The following is a 24,455-nucleotide window of genomic DNA, read 5'->3' on the forward strand; positions in this document are numbered from 1 at the left end:
ACAAGTTTTTACCATCGATATATTTTATTTAAATCAATTTGTTTATGTGATAATATTTTTATTGGCCGTACCAAGAAAATAAGTATACATTTATTCATCTGATTTGAAGGGAATGATTGAAATTCCATCATAATTCAATGGAGGAAGCTGGATGATCTGGATGGTCTTATGTGTGTGCGTGCATCATCACAGGTCTTTGATGCGGAGATTAAACAAAGACGCGTAAATCAAATTAACTGTATGATTCTTACTTATGCACTAGTAAACATGAGGGCGAGATGCATCATGAGGGTGTTATACAATGGTATCTTTTAAATATGCATTCACAATGGAAGTCCTATATTCTGTTTACAATATATGAACACTCTTAGCTTCAATGTGCCGAAAGTGATCATCCTAGAAATAATAAATACAACCAGGATCTCTCAGACAACTGAGAGGGAATATGTACAGGCCCCTCAACCTTGCATCATTTCTGTACTATTGTACTAACAGCAGGATGGACATAAAAACATTCAGAAAAAAACAACAACAAAATACAACAAAACAGAACAAAAAACATGCAGCGATATAAAAATAAAAGCACATTTACAAGTTCCAGAGGTATGGCAAAATGATACAAATACAAAAATAAATCAAAAAATGAATACAAATGTTCCTTTACCTACACACACTGTTCCCCTACCAAGGCTTCTCAGCTACAGCTGACGACAGCACAGCGAGAGAGAGAGAGAGAGAGAGAGAGAGAGAGAGAGAGAGAGAGAGAGAGAGAGAGAGAGAGAGAGAGAGAGAGAGAGAGAGAGTACATTTGGCAAACAGAGAGAATGCAGGCAATGGCTTGGCTTCCTCCAGCTCTCGGTTCCTTCCACAGGGGCGGCTTGGATGACCTAAGGGGCAGGGCGGGCGGGCGGACTGACAAGTGGGGACCAGTACTAACGCCGGAACCAGACCCAGGTGTTGATGAGCCAGAACGCCACAGTGATGGAGTACATGATCTTCTCCCTCTTCACACGCTCTTTATTCTCGTCCTCCAACAGCTGTAGCCTGCGGTTCAGCTTGATGATCTGAGGGGGGCAGCAGAGAGATGTTAGGAAAACGGTCGTCCATCCACAGGAACAATGTATTTCGCATATCTCTTTTCAAATCTGACGTGGAAGGTTATTTGGAATAATGGCCACAGTGACACATTCTCAACCATGTGTATCATTGATGAGGTAATGTAGTTCAAGAGGGCCCATGAATATGGATCAACATGAGTATAATATAATAGGTTGTTCATGTGTGAACTGAAAAGCCAATAGGAATATTTGGTATTGGTATTCAGGGTAAATATTCATGCAACAAATAGATGGGATGGCCACTCATGAAAACAAAAATGTTGTGAAAGATAGCTATGCCTCATTGGGAGCAACCTGGCTCTCGCCAGACCCTCGTGCATTTCAGTTCAACTTTGTGATCTTAGAGCAGGGAAGATCGTCAGATTGACCCTCCTCCTGAACCAACATGCAGCCCAACAAATCAGGATCGCAGGATTATCAGAGATGTGACACGGCAACACTTAACTCATTGGCTGCCTTAGCCGTCGAATGACGTCATTTTGAATAGTGACGCCCCCTGCCTTCGACGTCGTTCGCCGATAATTGCGTTTTTTTACAGCCACGCCTTGAGGATGGTCTGACCTATGTTGTGTATTAATTTCACGCCTCTAGTCATGTTCTAACTGTTCCTGTAGGTGGCAGAAGTGTCCTTAGGAACAGTCAGGGCAGGGCATTAGCTCACATCAAGAGGAAATGTCAAGACAAAAACATCCCTTTTTACTATTATAATCTCAAAAGTAGCATAGCAAAATCATTTTTGAAAGTAAAGCACCTGTGACAGTAGTCTACTTTCTTGCCCTCTGATTTTAACACAGGTATTCTACTGATTTTAGTGTCAGAGCCTGACAAAAAAAAACTTCCTCTCATGATCAAAATACACCCCCCTGTTGCCATCTAGCTAGTAGGCATTGTAACTAGCTTGCCCAAAATACACCATGTTCAACCAGAGATGATCTGTGTGGCAACTGTTTCATTTTGGATAATGTGATCAGCCTACACAACATCAGGATGATGTGTACAAAAGATCATCTAACAGGAAAATGCACGGGACTAGTGGTCACCTCGGTTGGGAATGTTTGGCTATTGTTTGCTACGCTAGCTAGCTAGCACGAAATCGCTAACAACTTACAACTAAGCCTAAATAAAGGAGCCTTGGTAAGTCAACTATTTTTACTCATTCTACAGTTGCAGTTGTGGATCTGTATAGTATGATCAGCTTACTGTATCATCAAAAAGACAGGGGGGTTGCAGATTCTTGGAACAGAGTAGGCTAGCCTTTGTGTCTGGTCAGATACATTCAGCTCACATTGAGAAAGCATTGCACTTAGCCTCAGACCAGATAGCCTTCCGCACTCCAATCGGCTTGTGAAATGTTGGATATGTGATCAGTACTTTATCAAAAGAAAATTCATTGAACAATATATGACAAGATCACTATAGCAGAAACATGATGACCGTAATCATCAATCTGCAAATTGTCCGCTCTGCCAAAGAAGCAGCAGTAAGCTAAGTTGTGCTGCCTGCCTGCCTGCCTGCCTCTCAGTTCACATGGTACAGGAGGAAACAAATCAGCTGTGATTTGTTCCCCAACGAGAGGACTACAGGCTAAACAGAGGGACTATGAGACAGTATTTCTGTGAGTTTAGTATTTCACATGAGTTACATGCACCTGCTGTCATGATCCATTGTGCGCGCCAGCAACAAACCAAAACACTCTTGTTTTCAAGCCCACCCCGTTATATTTCAGTACATTATTAGGTTGAAAAGACCATACAAACGATCTTTTGTTCTGGCTACAGATGACAGGAGACTCTGTAATAGCATCTGATAGGTTTGGAGTTGTTAGGACGGTGTCATTATGAGCAAAAACACTTGCAATTATAGGTCAACTTCAAATGGCGTTTTCTCAGCTTTTTGGCTAGAAAGCAGCATTTTGGCGAATTCCACTTATTTTCAACAGATGATTATGAAAGAACGGAAAGGGGTAGAGAGACACCGTTTTTTTCTGATGACAGATGAGCGTCTAATCTGTGTTTTGATAGGTATGGTGTTGACATAGACACAGAACTCAATTTTCTGTGAGCCTCCAAAAAACACCCAAAATGCTGAAAAATCTCTGGCACTCTGGGTTACTCTTTTATGAAAATGGCTGGCAGCCAATGAGTTAAAGGTACACTGTGCAGGAAATGGTCAAAAAAGGTACTGCAACTATGCTGCTCATTGAAACTGGGCTGCCTATTGCCAAATTTGATCTTTACACGAAAGTTCACTAAGTAATTAACAAATATGTTCTCGTATGGTCCAAGTAGAGTCATTTTTGCTGCTAAAAATGGCTATTTTTGGAAATTCAAAATGGCGGACCATGGAGAAGATCCCCCTTTTCATGTATGAAAAGTGCAATTTTTCCAGTCATAATACTTAGAATTTGATGGTGGTGGTAAGTATTCATGAAAAAGGTAACATTAGTGAATGGGCAGCATGAACTCTGGAAATAAACAACTAAAAATCTCACACAGTGTCCCTTTAAGTGACTGGTCAAGTTCAAACATAGTGTAGAAGGGGAAAGAAAGTGACTCGCGACAGTTTCAGATGTACAGTGCCTTCAAAAAGTCTACACACCCCTCCTCAAATGTCAGGTTTTTGTGATGTAAAAAAAATGACAGAAAGTCAGATAAATTCACAGCTTTTTCCACCTTCAATCTAAACTTTAACCTGTACAATGCAATTGAGAAACAAGCATAAAGCTTTGAATTTATTTCTCTTTCTATCATGTTATTACATGACATTTGAGGAGGGGTGTGTAGACATTTTGAAGGCACAGTAGGTGTAGTACCTGTAGGACTTTTTAAATCAGCTGAAGCGCCTGGAGGACCAGGGATGTTTTCTCCCTTTTTGTTGAATATTGCACCCTCCAAGAGCACCAGTTGTTTTTTTTTTAGGAATACTAGCAGCACTCTATCTACTCTTCTTCTATCTCAGTCTTATCTTACCTGGTAATGCATTCCACATACAATCCCTTTTAAACAAACAGAGGGGCAAGGTTTTCCTTCTGTTTGTCTACCTTCAATTTCTCATTCATTCCTATGTAGCACTCACAGATCATGAATGCATTCCAAACCCCACCTTGCATGCACATTGTTAACCTCTCCTGTTCCTGCCCCTCGAGCCTGTGACACAATGTTCACTTGAAAGAAGTTGTGGGGGATTTGAACAAACAAAATACACTGAGGTCCAGCGGCAATTTTTAGGGAGATTGTGTAACTTCAAGCTTTGTGAAATACTGTACACTGACAAATGCAGAGGCATCAATTCCATCTTCAGATAGTACAATGCTCACCATACATTTGATTCAACCAGCTCTAAGTCAACTGATTGCAACTATTACCTCAGGAGTGCGTTTCTCGACACCCTTGCTGCTAAGTTGCAACTTGCTTGCAATGCAATTTCCCATTAGCTACCACTGTTGGTAAAGTTACTCAAAAACTGTAATGCCCTACTTATTACATGTTACTGTCATTTAAAGGTAATGCATCACAACATTACTTTTGCATTACACACTCAGGCATTACACTACTTTTGCATTACTTTTAGTTACTTTAGCCAAAATGACTGGAAATAAGGATTTGGCAATCTACAGTGCAAATCTATGAGGTGGCATGACTTTCACCTGCCATCCACAAGTCGTTTTGGAAGCCTGCAGACTGAAAACCAACATTTTCAGGAATTGCGTCTTACCCACATACAATAAGGCCTAAGAAAAATAAAAGTTTGGTTCCGGTTGGTTGTCAGGTTTGGTCATCGTCCGGTCGGATTTTTTTTATTTTATTTCCAATTTTCTTTTCAAATTCTTTTTTTTTATATGTCCGACCCCCCAACCCCCCACATGCGCCAGATTTTGTCACAAACGTTGAACAATGCCAAGGACGATAGTGGAGTTGAGGCTTGATAAGTACAGCTGAAGCTACAATTAAATATAATAAAATTCAAATTGATTTACTTCAATTTTAGTGTTTAGTTGAACAAAAGTGAGGGGGGTGCAACATACTCACCCCCCCCGTCGGATAGCCTACCCTGCCGTGTCCCTGTCTCGTACGAATGGGATGCATCCCCTCCTTTCCTGACTAATTTGGTGGTGCTATGCACCTCTTCAAATCGTCAAATTGTTTGTAGGCTACTGTTTTTCGACGTGGAAAGCGGTTTGGGTTTCAAGTACAGTGTGCATTTAACTTAAATGTTCTTGGCATCCTTATTTTCAATGGAGTCAAAGTAGTGGGCATATACCCATCTTGAAAACGAGCAAGCTGGATCTTCTGGATCAGTCATCCTTTGTCAGCCTGCCATTTCGAGAGACGAAGCGTGAAAGAGGAAGCAATGTTCTGCGTGAAACTTTAAAATCTCTGCGCGGACGTAGGCTATCGTAGGCAATAGCTGATCTCGCGGTGATCCGCGAACATTGTATAAAGAAAACAAAATACCCACACAAAATTTAGGTGAAAAAAATGCGTTGTAATGTGCAAGTTACTTGCATTGTAACGAGGACATATTACCGATTTTTTCCCCTGTAATAAGTTACATTACTGCGTTACTCAAAAAGGTAATGCATTACAGTAATTAGTTACTTTTGTAACGAGTTACTCCCAACACTGTTAGCAAATTACTAAGTTGCTAACTGTTTGGCAACAATGCTTTCGAGAAACGGGGTCCTCCTCATGAGTGTTGTCACCTCTGCTGGATGGAAAACATTGCAGGGTTTCTGACTATCTTCTATCTGAAATAGGGTGGCCATCGGTCCGTTTTTACGACGTCTGTGTGTCCCTCTCTTTGACTTTCCTCTCCTCCTTGCCTTGTTCTTATGGCCTCGAGATGCGAGGCAACATCATTGACACAAACTAGACTGACAGTCCGTCTTGTTTCCAATATCTACGTCCGCCATGTTACTCCAGATTTTACTCCAGACTTCTCACGGCAAATGTACTGTTTTGCTGTAGCCTTATGTCGGGGAAACCTGCTGCAATCAGTGTTATTTGCGGTCTACGTGAAGTACATTAACTGACTGTATGAAAGTTAAATAAGGTAGCTTTATTATTAGAGATGCACCAGATCATGATTTTTAGGATCCTGCCGGATACCGGATCCACTGCTTAAGATCCTGCCGGATCCGGAACCGGATACCGGATCCTACGAAAGGGTTGAAATACATAGCCTACTCGCACACGTGGGCCCTTTTTATCACGTTGGCTCAAACTATTTTGACTGAAAAGCCTCGGCTACCGGATCCTGGATCCTGTGAAAAACCCTATTATCCTGCCGGATCCGGAACCGGATCTTGGATCCGGTGCATCTCTATTTATTATTGTCTACTACCGTCTGTTTCCTATTTTTTCCTACACTGGCAACCCATAGTGCAAGTAAGTTTGTCCGCTAAATGCATTTGCAACGAGGGCTCCTTTTTTTTGCAACCAGGGCAAAGCACGGGCTGCACGGGCTGCACGGGCGCTCGCTGTCTGTATTTTGAGCTTGTGTTGTTACTATGGTTATACAAGCATCTGCAGGGGGAAAAGATGCTGAGCTGACAGAAGCGGTCGCCTCTCGTTTTAAAACACAGCTGATAAACACACTCCTGAGTAAAGTAAATCAAATAAATTGTAGGCTATTACACATGCATGCATGCATGACTACCCAACATGCATGTAAAAGATATTGATGAAATAGGCTACAGACTACGACGGATTGTCTAAAGTAACTTCTACCGTCTCTGGTACAACGTTGAGTTAGTGATACTGATGACTCCTTTATCGGAGTGAGGTAGGGGTTATGAAGCGCGGAAATCTTTTCCAAAACATCTTGTTTTACAACTAAAACTCTGTTGGCAGCTGAGTTAGTCTGAGGTAAGATGGCAGCGATGCGCCCTGATTCCGCCTAGTGTTTAGAAGCCCGACTTGATTATTTTCTCCACGGAGGTGGGGAGTCAGCGAGTTGGAGCAATGGGTACGGCACGAGGACGCTGGGTTAGATAGTTAAGGGGCAGGGTTGTCCGACCGAAGTCCGGACAGATGGTCACCCTAATCTGAAACCAGGATTGATGACACTGGCCTATGTAGCTGTGATATGGGTTCCCACTCTAATTCAGATATAAAATTCCATGATTTTCCATGACTTTCCAGACCCAAAACACAGAATTTCCATGACCACTTCTGTAAAAAGAAATATCGTTTAGTTTTAAAAAGTCTGTATCTTCACCCCTAGAGCCGACGCCGAGCCACCGCCAGACTAAAGAGGACTTACTGCATCCTAGAATGTTGCACATTACAAAGAAAAACCAAACCCTCTCTGGCTAAGTGTTGTAGTATAACCAGTAAGAAACAATGTTATACACAAAACAAAAAGGAGTTTTTGCTTCTACACAACTGAAAATTCAATGATATTCCATGACTGTGCATGTAAAATGGTAAAATTCCATGACTTTCCATGACTGGAAAAACTTGTATAAAATTCCATGATATTCCAGAAATTCTATGACCCGTGCGAACCCTGGATATAGTACCTGTCGGCGGAGTGTTGTGGCATCAACTACGGCCATGTCGTCTGCTCCCCCTTCCAATGTTGTGTCCAACGTGGCAAGGGCATACCTGCACACACACACACACACACACACACACACACACACACACACACACACACACACACACACACACACACACACACACACATACATCATCATATTCAGTAAAACAAGTCACCTGAAACACACTAAATACGGTGCACTTTTCAGACACACAGAGTATATCACTGTAGAAGAGGTGAGAAAATGATCAGGAGGGGCAGCAGGAAAGAGAAGGTGACCAGCAGGCAGAGAGAGAGAGAGAGAGAGAGAGAGAGAGAGAGATAGAGAGAGAGAGAGAGAGAGAGAGAGAGAGAGAGAGAGAGAGAGAGGGAGAGAGAGGGAGAGAGAGGTTACCTGGGGTCATGTGCAGGATTGGAAGAGGAAGAGCCTCCTCTCAGCACAGGCTTGCTGGAGAGAGAGGGAGAGAAGGACAGCACAGGAACAGCGGAGAAAGAGAGGAAAGGAGAGGAGTGAAATCAGATAGACACTCACATACAGTACACACACACGCACACGCACACACACACACACACGCACACGCACACACACACGCACACGCACACGCACACACACTTTATGATCGTCATTGTCTGACATCTGCTAAATTAACTGTGTGATAGCAAACATAGCCTATGCGGAAACTAGAAAATCCTGCTGTTTCCTATATGCCTAAAACTCTTTTGAAATGTTTAATTTCAAAGTTGCTGTTTAACAAATCTCTTGTCAGAAAGCATTAAAAAGTGCTACGTGTGGTAAGCACATGGGTGGCTAATTTGCACATTGTAAACCAGGGGTGGGGAACCTTTTTCATTCGAAGGGCCACTTCAAATTCATCCGAGGGCCGTAAAAGTCCTCAGAGGGCCGTACTATGAACACAAACCAGGATTTTCCCCTTCAATTTAGGCCTATATTGAAGGCATCCACCTTTTCAACAAACACCAGCTTCTATAGGTTCCCTGAACTTAATTGTATTGCAGATGCATTTTCTAAGGTTCCTTAATAATCCATATATCCATATTTCATGTGAAGCTGAATAACATTAAAATTATATCGGGGGCCGGATAAAACGTCCCTCGAGACATAGGTTCCCCACCCCTGTTGTAAACCCTGTGTTAAAAAAAAATACTGCGATGTATGTATTGCACATAATCATGTGATGATGGAGTTAGCAGTGTTATTCCGTTCAAGTGATGGTGAAATTAATGACTAACTTAAGTAAGCAGGTTAAGGGGTGAGGCTTGGGGTCAGAGTCGGAAAGAAGATGCTGATGAAAGGATGATTTGCGTACAGGAGAAGGGATAACAGAAGCAAAGCCACACCTCTCCTGAAATAAAATCAAACAAAACAAATAAATGAATAAACAAAAATAATATCACAGAAATTATATCTTAAAAGGGCACACCCACACATTACACACCAACACATACTACACAAATCTACAGCCGGTCATTCACCAACAGGCTAACTATCCGTTAGAAAGTAAACAAAACACTGATACAAAGGAGTCAACAGTATATAAGGATTGAACAGAATCACAAAAAAACTCAAATTAAAATGGCACAAAAAATGTCTGCAAGCAACAACAAAAACTACAACCAAAAAACTGCAACCAAAACTATGGTATAAAACCTTAACAAAATATAAAACATGGTCTAATGAAGAGTTGTTGAGCAGGGCAAGGCATTGGGGCCAAAAACAATTATGAAATAGGGCATGGGTAGGTACTGTAGTCTGCAGCAGAGGCGAAAAAAAAGTAAAGGTGTAAAGCAGAAGTCTCATCATGCAGTCCTATGCTTTCCACACTGGCGAGTTCACTACTCCATTCACCTCGTCTATCTAGGACTAGTTGGATGAGAGAACAATCATGCAGGGTTGCCAGATGAGGCGGCTGATTTCCAGCCCAAAAAATGCCCAAAACCCGCCTAGAAGCACAAAATCCTATTGATTTCTATGGCAAAAATTGGGCGGGTTTTTCATGCTAAATGCTATTTTTACCCGCACACGGCCATCCTAAATAGCCCAATTGGGCGGGAAACAGCCCAATCTGGCAACACTGCAATCATGTGGCCGGAAGACTTTGACTTTCTGAACCCAGGATAGCTGTCTCTGATGGGTAGCAATGGGGGTAGTCACTGGGGTTGTGGAACTAGCTGGGAATAATGTCCCGTTTCTTATAGCACAGGTAGCAATGGGAGTAGCAATTTGGACTAGTGATTAGGGTGACAGGGTTGTGCAATGTCACCACCAGTGGTTCTCTCTCGAGGAGTGAAAGAAGAACGTAAAAGTCGTGATGTATTCCTTTTGCTCATGTTGTCAGCAGCACAGATGACTTTATGATTCCTCTCATCTCATCTACTTCTACCAAGGTTTAAGATGGATCACTGAAGAAACATGTGGTAGTAGGAGGACTTTGACTTTCTGAACACAGGGGTGTCTGTCTGCTTCTCATGGCTGGCAATTGGGGAAGAGTAGTGATTGGCGAGCGTGGCTGGCTGCTGGGTTTGGGCTGTGAGAGGTCACCTGGTGTGGTTCTCGTCGAGGACCTCCATGACGTGCTGGTAGGCGCGGCGCGTGCTGCTCTGCAGGAAGGAGAGCAGGCCGGCGGGGGAGCTGGGCCACGGGGCCTCCTCTGGGGCCGCCAGGGCCACCACGCCTCCGCCACCACCACCACCACCACCACCACGGGCAGCGGCAGCAGCAGCAGGGGGCGCCGCCGCAGGGGGAGACGGGCTCACACTGCACACACACACATGCATGCAGACAGACACACACACACATGCAGGAGCACACACACACACACACACGCGCAGGAGCACACACACACACATACACACACATGCGCAGGAGCACACACACACACACACACACATGCAGAAGCATGCACGTGCACACACACACGCACACACACACACGCACAAACGCACGCATGAATACACACACAAACACGCACGCATGCAAACGTGCGCACGCATACACACACACACGCACGCACACACACACACGCAAGAGCACACACAACCATGCATGCACACACACACACGCACGCATGCACAAACGTGGGCACGCATACACACACACACGCACGCACACACACACACACACACACACACGCAAGAGCACACACAACCATGCACGCACAAACACACACACACACACACACACACACACACACACACACACGCACACACACACACACACACACACACACACACACACACACACACACAAACACACACACACATACATGCACAAACGCGTGTGACCCGTCACCCCACGCACAATCCCCAGAGAAACCGCATCGAGTTAGAGAAAGAGGAAGAGGGTGGGTGGGGCAGGGGAGAGAGAAAAGAGGAGAAAGGAACAAGTGGGAAGCAAAGGTGTTAAAAGTTTTATTTATGAAAGAAACAAACTATAGGTAAAGAAAGGCATCACTACAAAGAAGCAGGTGTAGGGCAAACAGAAGCGAAAACAGACTAATACAGATGAAAAGGTGCTGCAAAAGAAGGCCAGCTCAAGAAAGGGGGAAAACAGACAATAATTGAAAGGAAGGACATCCATTTTAACCCATTAAGCCAGGAGTTGAGGGCTGTCTTATCTGGACCTTATCTGGACCCCGATCTAATTTAATCTAATGTCATGCAGCTTCACATGAAATATGACATACCAGTACATAGATATTGTAAAGTAATCTTAGAAATTACATTTGCAATACAATAAAGTTATATTTCAGGGGACCTAGAGAAGGTGGAGGTCTGTTGTTGTCAGGGTGGCCGCCATCAATATAAGCCTAAAGTGCAGGGGGGAATCCTGTTTGTTAAAGGTGCTGCAGCCGGATTTTGAGGTTACAGATCCTGGTCTTAATGGGTTAAAGAGGGGAATAAAAACAAAATGTCCACTGAAAGGGCAATCTCTCTTTCAAGGGAAGTCAATCCGCTGACGATACGCTATGATACAACATCTTGTTTTTTTTTTTGGGGGGGGGGGCACGATTGTCAGCGCACGCATGCATGCATTTTCTCTCTCTCTCTCTCTCTCTCTCTCTCTCTCTCTCTCTCTCTCTCTCTCTCTCTCTCTCTCTCTCTCTCTCTCTCTCTCTCTCTCTCTCTCTTCTCTCTCTCTCTCTCTCTCTCTCTCTCTCTCTCTCTCACACACACACAGGTATCCGACCACAAATTACTGCCACCATTTCCACCATGTTGCAAAAACGTGAGTGACATGTTTTAATATGCTCACACAAATTCAAAATTAAACCCTCACTGAGAAATGTGATGTGTTAGCCACCTGCATAGCTGGCCGAAAATAGGAAACTGTGGCTGGGGCTGTGGCCGAATGTTTATTACCATACAGGCGCCACCATCTCCATGAGAGATGACGGTAGTTAAGTGATAAACACTACAGCCATTTGACAGAGAGAAGCTTGCACCTTTTCCAAAACTTACTCATGAACCTGATTAAAATTTACACAATTGCAATTTCCATTGTATCACATGTACAGAATATTTACAATGCGACATGGTCATTGTGTTATTCTCTTTGACTGTCCTTAACATCCAGTAGTCAAATAAATTAAGATTAACCCCTTAAGACTCGGCGTTGCCATTACCAGAATGGCAATGACCAAGTCATAGTGCATTATTAAAGGCCCTGTGTTATGTCATAGTGGAGTAGAATTGGTAGTTCACTTTTCAATGTCTACAACAGTGTGCCACTGGAGGTATGGTGGGCATTAAGGGGCTACGATACTGTAATGCTAGGACCCAATGCTACAAATATAACCTGTATATAATATAACCAATAGCTGTGTCACCATTGTTCACCTGTGACTAAGATGTTTCTAGAAAAAAAAAGTTAACAAAGAGATCTAAAAACACATAAGAACACACCAACAACAAACATCCCACAAGACACAAAATTAGGAACAAAGAAAAACAATTGCCATGACTCGACGATTCAAAGACATAAGTTTGAAATCAGGAAAGTAAAAGAAAAATAATAAAATGAGCAGGCAGAACCAAACCAGACACTTGAAATAAAAATAATAATAACAACAACAAAAAATAATAAAAAGACAACAACAAACACATCTGATAAGCTTCCACGAGCAAAATGTCCATGACATCAGCAAACAACAAATACAAAACAGGACCTTGTGTTGAGATAACATGGTCAAGGGCTGCTTGGGGGGATAGGAGCTTGGAGGCCTGCGCAAGATTATGTAATCTTAAGTGATAGGCAAAGCACTCTGTGGAGTGGAGTGGAGTGGAGTGGAACGGAGTGCTATGTGAGCTGCATCACAGGCAGAGAAGTCACACAAGGAGAGGTCATGTGAGAAAGTCTGAGGATGGGATGGGGTGGGAAGGGGTGGGAAGGGATAGGCAATGCAGTAGTGGGTTGGGGTGGTGGCAGCCAAAGAATCTACATGATATGACAGCGGGGCAATGCAGCCGTAGACAGAGACACGTGTAGTACCTTTCCATGACCAGCAGGAGTCCCACCATTACAATGTTAGAGGGAAACAACTGTGCTGTTCTTTGAAAGATTACAATGATATTACACTGCCTTAACTGATGCAATGACTAATAAATAAGTATGCGAGTGACGTAAACAACCAAACACACAAATGTATTTGATTGCCTCCTCAATGAGTGGGTCCTTATCATCTACAAGGATTCCATACTTACTGCCATCTCCACACTGTGTATGGGCAAAGTTCTTCTACTGCTAATTAGTCTCTTAACCCACCTTAGCTAAGTATAATAACAACAATAATAACCCTTATACGATGTTTAGGTCTGTGGGACCCGTTTCCGGGTTTTTTTGCAAGAGAAATATAGTATGAATTACACATTCACACTGAGATTCACGGGACTTGGCACATAAATAAATAAATAAAACAATACAATACTGATCAGCTGTTGAGTAGTTGACAAGCCAGAGGATAAAATATGTGAGGGGAAAGTAGTGCAGAATATTGTTGGGTGGTAGTCCTGCATCAATGTTGCAATTTTTCCTCAGCCCTGTTGCCACCAGGGGCCACATCTGAGCACCCAAATTCAGTTTGACTACCAGTATCTATCACTTATCTTGGACCCAGCCACTGTGGACCTTATGCCACTAAGAATTCTGGGCCCAACCTATGTGGATGTTATGATGTTATGCCTCTACAATCTCTATCTATATCTACTTCTTTTTGTCTTCTTGCTATTCCCTCTTGTTTCTGTGTCTCCTTTCTACTTCTCCTACTCGTCTACTAAATCCATCTTTAACATTGATGTTCTTTTCCATTTGTTAAGCACTTTGAGCTGCACGCCTTGTATGATATAGTGCTATACAAATACAATTATTATTATTATTATTATTAATAATAATAATACTAATAATAATAATAATAATAATAATTGTATTTGTATAGCGCACTCATGGCTCAATCAGTACTACTGACTGCTGTCTCCTTATATTTCTCTCTTTCTCTGTATCCCTTAAACTCAAAACATACACGCATAGTTTTAAATCATAAACAGGGTGAAGAACATTAGGGTGAACACAGGAGCTGTAATTGCATACCGTCACAATCCCTCTGGTGTTACGAGTTGCTCAAATGAACAAAGAGAGCGTGCATACTCGGCTCTCAATGAAAATATTACTCTAAGCTACTCACGACATGGCAACATTGCACAACTGATTACAACCGATAAACGAAAGCAAGCTCCGTCTACTCTAGCGTACCAAATAGGCGACACCATCACCCGCATAATTTTGGTGATCGGGTGTTGAGAAGAGGCTCTGTGCCAGAATGGCTATCGCATGCCACTGTTTTAACTGCGAACACAATAACCGAGTTTACAGATACCGAGTTTACAAATACACAGTAGGTAATCTTCTGCGAGTTCTTGAATCACGAACGAAGCACATAACCAAACCAGAGATATTTCATAGCCCACACGACATAGCGAACAAGATCACAGCCGTGTCAATACAAAATGACAACACATATTCAAGACTGCCGGTAGATACAAAACGTGTCTTATGATTAAGATATTCCCTTGAGAGACGTCCCCAAGGTTCTGAAAAGTTTAGCCAATCAGATTCTAAACAGACAACGTACGCACGACGGCCGTATTTTCAAGTACAGCTGCGCATTTGTATTATGACATCATAGCAGCTGATTATCAACGTTCCGCTCTGTCCATGGTAACTATGATAAACATACGAAATTAATCATTTCTGAAAAGCGTTTCTACGAATCAGCTGCGTTTTGATTTGCGGTGAGTATTTTATTTGTGTATTCATGTGATTTAAATAATGTTAATCATAACTATATAGCACTATACGGCTGTAAAGAATACATTTGGGTCACTGCTTTAATTTTTAATTATTAACTGAATCATTTTTGATGGAATAGCCTATTTCTTTCATCAGTTTGTGTCAGGGTTGTGAAAAAATCTGAAGCAGTTCAGCCTAATTTCCCCCCGGGGATCAATGAAGTTACTCTACTCTACTCTACTCTACTCTACTATTGTGCAATAATGTACAGATTGGATGGCTATCATTTTTCTAAATCTCGTATCTGTCCCTCTTTCCCAATTTCCCCCTTCAGATGATTGAGAACTACATGAACTTCATGACTGTGTAGAGCCCACTATGGCTCGAGGAGCAGAGGGTGACTGCCCTGAGCAGCACCCCAAGAACATGAAGCGGAAGCGGGCACGTGCATTGAAGCTCTGGTTCTTCAGCTTGTTCCTGTGCTGCGTCAAAGCCCCCGTTGAGGACACTGTGGAGGTGGGCCAGACCCGCCAGAAGACCCACGGTGCCCCCAACACCACCACCAACACCACTGCCACCACCACTGACAACCCCCAGAAGGCTCTAACCCGCAAGGAGATTAAGAGGAGGGTGAAGGTGGGAAAAGCCAGGTGGGAAGAACAGAGGAGGAAGAAGAAGAGGGCCTGGTATTCTCGCCTTTTGCCTAAACTGAAAATGCCAAAACTGAGGATCCTCATCATTCCCAAACCGACCTACGTTCTGAAGGCCACCAAATTTGTTAAGAAAACTGAGAAACCAACCAAGATGACGAAAATCCAAGACGCATCGACCACGACCCGACCATACATAGACGACTGTGCCACCAAAGCAGACCCAAGTCCCAAGGAAACTGCATCACAAAACCAAGATGAAAGGCCCAAGGAACCACCAACAGCAGCACGTAACAACACTGAGGCCTGCCCAGGGACAGTTGTGGAGAGGATGGTGAAGAAGGACCCTAAAAGGTTAATAGACCATACAAATCTAGAGAACACCCTAAAAGCTATGGAAGCGTTAGCGGACCTTGTCACTCGGACAGAGCGTACCAGACCAAGAAAGACCAAGAAAGACCTGGAGAGCCACCCGGAGACAACTCAGGGACGCATCAAGGTGGTTGCAAGAAGAACCCAAAGCAAGAATGACTTGGAGAGCCACCCAGCTGTACCCATAGCCTGGAGGAGGGACCCAACGAGAAGAGCCGCCAAGAGGAACTTGGATGGATGGAAACACCTCAGCCAGCTGCTTGTGGTCGTGCTGCTAATCGTGGCCTGGTTCTGCACCAGCAGCACCCTCAGCAGCGCTGGAGACTGAAAGAGGTCCTTCTTCCACAAACTGAACTATCCAGAGATATGTCTGCTTATAGCAACACTCAAACAACACCAGCTCTAAAATAAATGTTTCTTTATTTTTGTAATCACAAGTACAGTCTACAGTCTCTCTTTGTTTTACCCATTTCATAAACAGGGGTTGATTGGAAGGAGTGGTAAACAGATGCTCTGAATTACGTGTCACGTGTCGACACTAACTTCCTGCTTTGTGAGATCAGGTGATGGTCACCTATCAATATGTCATTTTACCAATCATGGTGTCAACTGTGAACCTATAATAGGAAAATCATAGGTGACAAAAAAGTGTTTTTCCTAATGATAAATAAGGATACCTGTCAGACATCTGTGTTTCTTTGGATGATTTTGCATAGCTTAGGTTATCAGGGCTTCAGGAGTGTAGCCTTTGCTGCAGATGGGCCCATTCACTCCTTGCTGAAAACACTCAATTACATCACACTCAATACTCAACAACATAGCGATGGCAATGCAGAGTCTTGAGTGACCGATTAAGACTTAATAATAATAATAATGATAATAATAATAACAACAACTTGGTTTTATATAGTGTCTTTCAAGTAACCCAAGGTCGCTTGACAAAAGGAGAATGGGCATGGGAATAGAGGGAGAGGAGAGTAGGGGCTAGAGGTGGGGTTAGGGGGCAGGGTGGTTAAGGACTAACCTGGTTCTCACGGTGGTTGTTACCAACCACAAAGTTTAACGAAGATGCACGAAGTACGTAGGGTCTGCGTGAGAGCCAGGCTAGTTAAGGGCCATAGGCCTCAGTGAATAAGTGTGATTTTAGGTGCTTCTTGAAAGTAGCCAGTGTGGGGGCTTGGCGGATATGGAGAGGTAGACTGCTCCAAAGGGTGGGGGCAGCAACACAGAAGGCTTGGTCATTACCATTTTGGTAACAAAAAAGGTTTTAACTGAGGGGTTAAACAAGGACTTAAAATATTCTGATATTTTCCACCTAAATTACCAGACAGCTGAGGTCAGTCTGACAACAACAGTCTGACAGGACGACAGCCACAACATCTACAGCTAACCGCAGACACGTATGATGCAACGGCGCAACCAAACTCATCCACAACAAATCAGACACACATGCACACTTACACAAGCAGGAAAGAGAGTATATGGGGATAAAAGAATGATGGAAAAGATTGAAAAGGAGCTACAGGCGAAAAAAGAAGAAGTTGTTGCACTGGCTCACTCCAGTCGTGCTATCCACTGTGAGAATGAATTAGGTTATGGCTATTTGAGGTGTGTGTGTGTGTGTGTGTGTGCGCGCGCGTGTGCGCGTGTGTGTGTGTGTGTGTGTATGTGTCACATGACAATTCCTTAATGGGTGACAGAGAAAGGGCAATGATGATTGTGAGAACGTGTGAAGTAATATGTGTGTGTTTGTGTGTCTGAGAGATAGAGAGAGAGAGAGAGAGAGAGAGAGAGAGAGAGAGAGAGAGAGAGAGAAAGAGAGCGTTAACTGAGAATTTTAGGGTGTGCATGTGTGTGTATGTAGTTGCACACAACAAGTATATGTGTGTGTGTGTGTGTGTGTGTGTGTGTGTGTGTGTGTGTGTGTGTGTGTGTGTGTGTGTGTGTGTGTGTGTGTGCTCTTACGTGGAGTCATTGCGGCTCAGCTGACCGTTTTGGCGTGTGGCTGTGTTCTCACTGGCAGAACGCTCTCTGTGGAGGCGGCCTTGTGATCGCACCTGGGGGGGTCAAACACACACGCACACGCACACGCACACACACACACACACACACACTTCAGCTCATAATGGTAACCCACTAGGTTTTGTGCCATTTAGGGGGCAGTCATACTGAGAACTAAAGAAACCTCAACTATAAAGATGTAATTTTAATAAGTGTTTAACACACATAAAACCCTTGCATAGTATATACATTAGCATTTTCCACAGTGACATTAGACAAGTTCCATGTTTAAAGGGAAGCAGGACAAATGACCACCGTTTTCCCAAGTCTTTTCTATGTTTTTGTTTGTCCATTGTATATCACACCTTCTCATGTCCACACACAATTTCTCTCCTGTAGAGATTATAAAGGCAAATCTAATCTTTGGGGTGCAAGTTTAAGTCTATGCCACCGGATGCTATTTTTCCTGCTTCCAAAGGACTGAACTGAAGGTGTCCGACACCATGTGAAAAAGGCTAATTTAAAGAAAGAGAAAGAAAAGGATTTAAGTATGGGCCACATCAAAATGGCTGCCCGCCTTTGACCATTCCCAGAGTGCTTTACAGTATGCGACCTTGCCTCCTCCACTTGCTTGTCTCCTCGTACCAGGAAGTAATATGTCATGATGACATCACTGACAACAGCATTATATTTCAATATCTTGCAAAAGCTCAATTGTGGAGTCTTTTTCTCATTTGCAATTGGGATGGTGAATGAAAAACAGTCACTCAAAAGTTGTTGTGGCGAGGCTGACAGCTGGGAAACTTTATCGTTTTCTCCACGGAGGAGGGGCCAGGAGGCGGGACGAGGAGACAAGCACAAGTGGAGGAGGCAAGGACACATATTGGGATGCACTCCCAGAGTGCGAGACCTTGGGTGCATCCCAATATGTGACCTTGCCTCCTCCACTTGCCTCCTCCACTTGCTTCTCGTCATGATGACATCACTGACAACAGCATTATATTTCAATATCTTGCAAAGGTTCAATTGTAAAGTCTTTTTCTCATTTGCAATTGGGATGGTGAATGAAAAACAGTCCCTCAAAAGTTGTTGTGGCTAGGCTAAAGGCTCAGTTATGCTTCCTACTTGTGCCACAGAGTGAGCTTGACGCAGCCATGATGCAGTTAATTCTTGTTTATGCCCTGTTTTGAAGCACGGTCTGCGCGATGTCATTCCACGCTGAAACTGCCTTCAATACAAAGAGTAAACTAGACGTGTCGGTTGTTTTTTAGCATCACAGACTCGACGAGAATGAAAATGAAACATTAAATCTTTATATCACGTGCATGTTTGATCGCACTGGCAGCCACAGTAGTAGTTTGGAACAAAGAAGTGGCTCATTTGTCGAGGACGAAGCGGAATGTTTCCTCGACCTCGGAACCACTGTTCAACTGTCCAAATAACTTCAGCGTCGTAACTTGCAAGCGCATGTGTTGTCTTCGGTTCGTGTAAATAAATCAAACAACAAAGCACGGGCAACTTATTTAATGAAGAGCTCACAGTCCGTAGACCGACGAAGGTTAGAACAAGGAAGTAGCGCTTGTTCTCGACTCGAGGACAGAGCAGGCTGGTCGAGAGGACCAATCAGAGACCTATTTTCGCTAATTTCACGCCGTCGCTCCCTGCGTCGAGACACAATTTTGGGGAGGTGCCCCAGAGTACCTGCGTGATGGGGGGGGCTTCACTACGTTAACTGCGCGGCTCACTGCATCATGATGCAGTGACGCTGATCTCGAGGCATATGTTGCCTTCACCAGCTCGGGACCTCTCGAGACAGCTGACGACACTGCTCACATGACAATCGAGTTCTGGAGTTTGGCGCATGAACGCCACTGATCCCGGAACAATCGGGATTCATGCATGTTTTGTTTTGGTTCTCTTTTCTTTTTTTCACCTCACCTTGAGCCTCCACACCCACGACATATAATTTTAGCTGAAGTAAGCTAAATTAAACAGCCAGAGACCAGCATTACTGACATATGTGCATCTGCAATTGAATGACATTGACTGGTGTTGTTGATAGTGATTACAAGATGATATTTTAGCATTTATGATACTGTTTACATGTCAGTTGCATGCATGGGCGCCATGTTGATGATGCGTGCGTCGTCACACAAAACACAAGCTCGGGAACTCGTTCTTCTATACTTCCGCCAGAGATCAACCTCGATAATTATCGATCTGACATTGCGTCACCAAATGTTCACTCCCACTTTCCCGAGGTTTTAAGTCGGCTTTCTGGGGATTCTCGATTTTTTGAACGAGCCAATAAACCACCCTTGACAGCTGGGAAACTTTATCGTTTTCTCCACGGAGGAGGGGCCAGGAGGCGGGACGAGGAGACAAGCACAAGTGGAGGAGGCAAGGACACATATTGGTATGCACCCCTTGCCTCCTCCACTTGCTTGTCTCCTCGTACCAGGAAGTAATACGTCATGATGACATCACTGACAACAGCATTATATTTCAATATCTTGGAAAAGCTCATTTGTGGAGTCTTTTTTATCATTTGCAATTGGGATGGTGAATGAAAACATGTCCCTCAAAAGTTGTTGTGGCTAGGCTGACAGCTGGGAAACTTTATCGTTTTCTCCACGGAGGAGGGGCCAGGAGGCGGGACGAGGAGACAAGCGCAAGTGGAGGAGGCAAGGTCGCATATTGCAACGCACTCCCAGGGTTGCGTTGCAATATGCGACCTTGCCTCCTCCACTTGCTTGTCTCCTCATACCAGGAAGTAATATGTCATGATGACATCACTGACAAGAGCATTATATTTCAGCATCTTGCTAAAGGTCGCATATTGCAACGCACTCCCAGGGTTGTGGTCGGTCAGAGATTCTTTAAGTATAGAGATATGCCAACATAATAGGTTTCTATGCTCCTAGCATTGAATAGAACAGTCCTCAGGTCTGCCTAGGTCTGCCTAAAGGGGGATTTCCCCCCAATAATAGAACTCGGAAACAATGGGCCAATGGAACCTCTCCCTCTCTACTCTCTCTGGGTCGGTGCTGCTCTCACCTCCTCTGGGGGCTGGCTGGACGCCGTGCTGTAGCGCTCCGTCTCTTCTAAGAAGTCCAGGGGCCGCTCGCTGAGGGTGAGCACCCTGGGGGGAGTCTTCAGGGACACCCCCTCCAGCGGCGTGGACTGGATGAGGTCCAGGTCTCGCGGTCGGGGGATGTGGACGTCATCCGAGTCGCCTGAGGAGACAGGAAGTCAGAGGGTTCAGAGAGGGAGAAGCAGGAAGAGAGTATTACATGAAACTTGTCTTGTGTGACTCTATGCCATTCTTTTCTTAGCACATAGTCTGAACTTTCTGATTCTTGTGAATTTTATGCCATTTAATTATTATTTATAGCAGGGGTGATAGTAAAAAAAAATCCTGAGCCTGAACTTTTTTTCCCTGCTCTAACGACGACGACAAGATACTGCATAGTGACGTAACGTAGGCCTATTTTGACACATTATTCAAACAATTAATAGCCTCTGTATGAACATTATTCAAGCCTGATAGTAGAAGAAAACCCTGAACCTGTAACACTTTCTGAGATAAGAATAACCTACTGGCTAATTACTATCAATGTTTTTATTTTTGCAAACTCTGTCAAGCCTGAAATCAGGCGTGGAGCCTGAATACTATTAGCCCTGCAGGAGCCAGAAGGTTCAGAGAGGGAGAAGCAGGAAGAGAGTATTACATGAAACCTGACTTGTGTGACTCTATGCCATTCTTTTCTTAGCACATAGTCTGAACTTTCTGATTCTTGTGAATTTTATGCCATTAAATTATTATTTTTTTCATTTTCCGACTTGGTTATTCCTTGTCTTCCAAATTCTGAGCCTGCCAATCAGCATATATTGACCTCATATTTTGCCAAATATTTGTCTTCCTCTCAATCAACTTATTCTATTTTTACAAAATATAGATTTATTATTGCTGTTAATCTAACTGTTGAGCATACTGAACTCCATGTGAAGTGTGTTATACAAATGAAGTTATTATTATTATCACACAATACACTTGTAGAAGGTACAGACAAGCAGTGACGTAATGAGATCAGGGCAAGCTCTTTTTGTGTTTTATCAGATAGTAGATATCCATATCACGGTTTTCCCAAAATAGACCACACAGAAAGGCATTGAATGCAAGATCTCTATCTCCTATAGTTTCACTTTGTCGCTCACCAAATAGTAAGGCCTCAGTTTGATTTATTTTCACTTTCGGTTTGAGGTCTGTACATTACTAACCATCTGACTTCTCAGCAATTCCCCAGGCTTACTGACCTGGGTCTCCTTTCTAAAAAAAACACACATGCACACAAGTAAACACACACACACACACACACACTTTCAATTCCATATTATTACTCCTTTTTCTACATTATCGACAGCAGTCACGACAGGTGAGACAGTGTTTGTTTGCTGCGTGCCGGCATCGGCCTTCGTTCATCATTGCTACATGCACACGCGCGCACACATGCTCTTTCTCCAGCCCTCACACGAACACACACACACACACACACACACACACACACACACACACACCTGCCACCACGATCCTCTCGGGTACGTGCATCATGACGCTGTGAGCAGGCCCATCCAGGAGCCCCTTGTCCGGGTCCTCTGAGGCGTAGGGGGCCACCTTGAGCATCTCGGGGACCCGCATGCGCTGGCTGATGCCCTCGGTGTACTCCAGGTCGTAGTGGATGCGGTTGATCTCGGCCATCTCGGCGGTGGGCGAGGGGAATGCTGCGCCGTTCATCTCGCTACAAACACACAGGAGGGCAGACGAGGCGTTATTGAGAGAACCATATGAATGAGCCTTATGAGTGTTGTTCATCAAAATAAACATTCTGTAAATCGAAGACGGCCAGTGTGCTGTGATTGTGTAGCCTGTTTTTTTATTACCACCAGTACTGACTACACATCACCAGCACTGGACACTGGGAGTGCACAGGGACTCTATGCTGCTTACAAAGGCGTTTACTGAGATTTTGTCCCACGCCTGACATGATGAGCAAGGGCCATTCTTTTCTAATCATAGAGAGAGACAGGGAAACCGAGAAGGGGTGACAAAGGGGTCAGCTGTCCCAGGTTCAGGAAGAGAGGGCAACCATGGGTCCTGCTCATTACATGGCATATTGGCAGAGGTGCATCAGGCAAGGCAGGCAGTCGCTTGGGGCCCCCCAAGCCCCTAGATAGAGAATAACAGCCCACATTTTACCACAGTAGTGGCGATTTTGGTTCAAATTTTCATTATTTTGCATTTTCGCTTGGGGCCCCACCTGACCCTAGAATCGCCTCTGCATATTGGGAGGGGGGCCCTTTCTTTCAGATGGGCTTGGCCAAAACTGTCAGAGGCCCTGAGGACTGAGGAGAGACCATAGGTCTCTGGACCACCAAGGCACAAACCATCAAAGTGCATTCAGTGGCTTTTTCCATTTCCTTTCAGAAAATGTTTGATTCTCCTCCAGATGTAGACTACTTGTTGAAAATGTGCTCCTAGGCTAGCAGCTGTTTTCCTCTAAAGCGCCTGTCATATCACCAAGCGCCAAAATGATGCTCTACTACCGTATGTGAACAGCAGGCTGTGTGTTACTTGCTATTGTACTCAGAGAGGCCAGAAACACTTCCCAAGAAGTCGAAAGAGAATGCCGATCGACATACTGATACTGGAAATCCATACTTCAGATAACAGCACAGATGTTGTTCTCCTAAGAGGCAGGCAGATGACCACAATTAGCACCCCGCTAACTGGCTAAACAGAACTGTATTAGCTTGCTAGTCCTCCAGCAGACTGTGCTATTTCACCAGCGATGACAGGGGAGAATCTGCAACCCAAAGCAAGCAACAACCACAACGACGCTTCAAACAATTAAAATATGAGTAAAGCCGGCTATGTAGTCGACTGTCAGTAGAGAATGGCGAACGGTGACAGCATCAGTCATTCAATGACAGGACATGTTAGCTGACTAGCCTCTGATATATCGCAAAGGCATCCTTCACGTAATGGAACATTGTCCAAAATAAGCCAGGGCCTTACCCTTCGAGGAGTAGTCCGCAATACCGAAAGCTGGTAGATATGTGTTGTTGTGTGAGGCCGAGAACAGAATCTGACGAAGACAAACTACATCACAGGCTAGATCAGTTCCCCAAGACAATAGTCTGTCCGTTGGAGAAGAAGCGCGACAGCCAGAGACCCTACACACACCGCACAGCACAACACCAGCGAAGCGAAACAAGACAGATTGGTGACGTAAAACAAAACAGGAAGTATTTTTTGTACGAGCGTTCCTCGTCTGTCAGACAACGCCATCTAGTGGATTTTTTTTTTTTGATTTTTTTTTTTGATTTGGTGATTTTTTTAGTCAGTGCACAATATAGAAAATTAAGAATATTCCCTACATAGCCCACCACATTCATTTATTTTCTGTG

At 43.9% G+C, this 24,455-nt stretch overlaps 2 protein-coding genes across 3 annotated transcripts; one reads left to right on the forward strand and one right to left on the reverse strand.

Annotated features, from left to right (window-relative positions):
• Nucleotides 1-11: 11 nt before the first annotated feature.
• Nucleotides 12-24,261, reverse strand: mffa (mitochondrial fission factor a). Of its 2 annotated transcripts, none has more exons than XM_063205754.1 (8): nucleotides 24,064-24,261; nucleotides 22,566-22,786; nucleotides 21,045-21,223; nucleotides 17,952-18,043; nucleotides 10,222-10,437; nucleotides 8,056-8,109; nucleotides 7,642-7,726; nucleotides 12-1,064 (listed from the first exon to the last, which is right to left on the reverse strand). In XM_063205754.1, the coding sequence occupies exons 2-8, from the start codon at nucleotides 22,780-22,782 to the stop codon at nucleotides 933-935; spliced, it is 975 nt and encodes a 324-aa protein (XP_063061824.1). In that variant the 5' UTR covers nucleotides 22,783-22,786; nucleotides 24,064-24,261; the 3' UTR covers nucleotides 12-932. The 2 variants fall into 2 exon arrangements, 1 of the variants encoding a protein (XP_063061824.1); XR_010035877.1 differs by lacking the exon at nucleotides 12-1,064 and adding an exon at nucleotides 8,913-9,025 and having other exon boundaries at nucleotides 7,691-7,726.
• LOC134454637 (uncharacterized) lies at nucleotides 14,872-16,423 on the forward strand. The gene is made up of 2 exons (XM_063205755.1): nucleotides 14,872-14,966; nucleotides 15,299-16,423. Exon 2 carries the CDS (start codon nucleotides 15,343-15,345, stop codon nucleotides 16,312-16,314), a length of 972 nt encoding a protein of 323 aa, XP_063061825.1. The 5' UTR covers nucleotides 14,872-14,966; nucleotides 15,299-15,342; the 3' UTR covers nucleotides 16,315-16,423.
• Nucleotides 24,262-24,455: the final 194 nt, after the last annotated feature.

Source organism: Engraulis encrasicolus, chromosome 8, assembly GCF_034702125.1.
Source record: "Engraulis encrasicolus isolate BLACKSEA-1 chromosome 8, IST_EnEncr_1.0, whole genome shotgun sequence".
Classification (NCBI taxonomy): Eukaryota; Metazoa; Chordata; class Actinopteri; order Clupeiformes; family Engraulidae; genus Engraulis; species Engraulis encrasicolus.

Excerpts from the sequence above, each read along its gene's own strand:
- LOC134454637 (XM_063205755.1), top strand. The coding sequence starts at position 15,343 with ATGGCTCGAGGAGCAGAGGGTGACTGCCCTGAGCAGCACCCCAAGAAC.
- mffa (XM_063205754.1), bottom strand. The coding sequence starts at position 22,782 with ATGAACGGCGCAGCATTCCCCTCGCCCACCGCCGAGATGGCCGAGATC. Across the intron at positions 8,110-10,221 it reads CTCGACGAGAACCACACCAG|CAAGCCTGTGCTGAGAGGAG; the intron begins GTGACCTCTCAC and ends CTCTCTCTCCAG. Across the intron at positions 7,727-8,055 it reads AATCCTGCACATGACCCCAG|GTATGCCCTTGCCACGTTGG; the intron begins GTAACCTCTCTC and ends GTGTGTGTGCAG.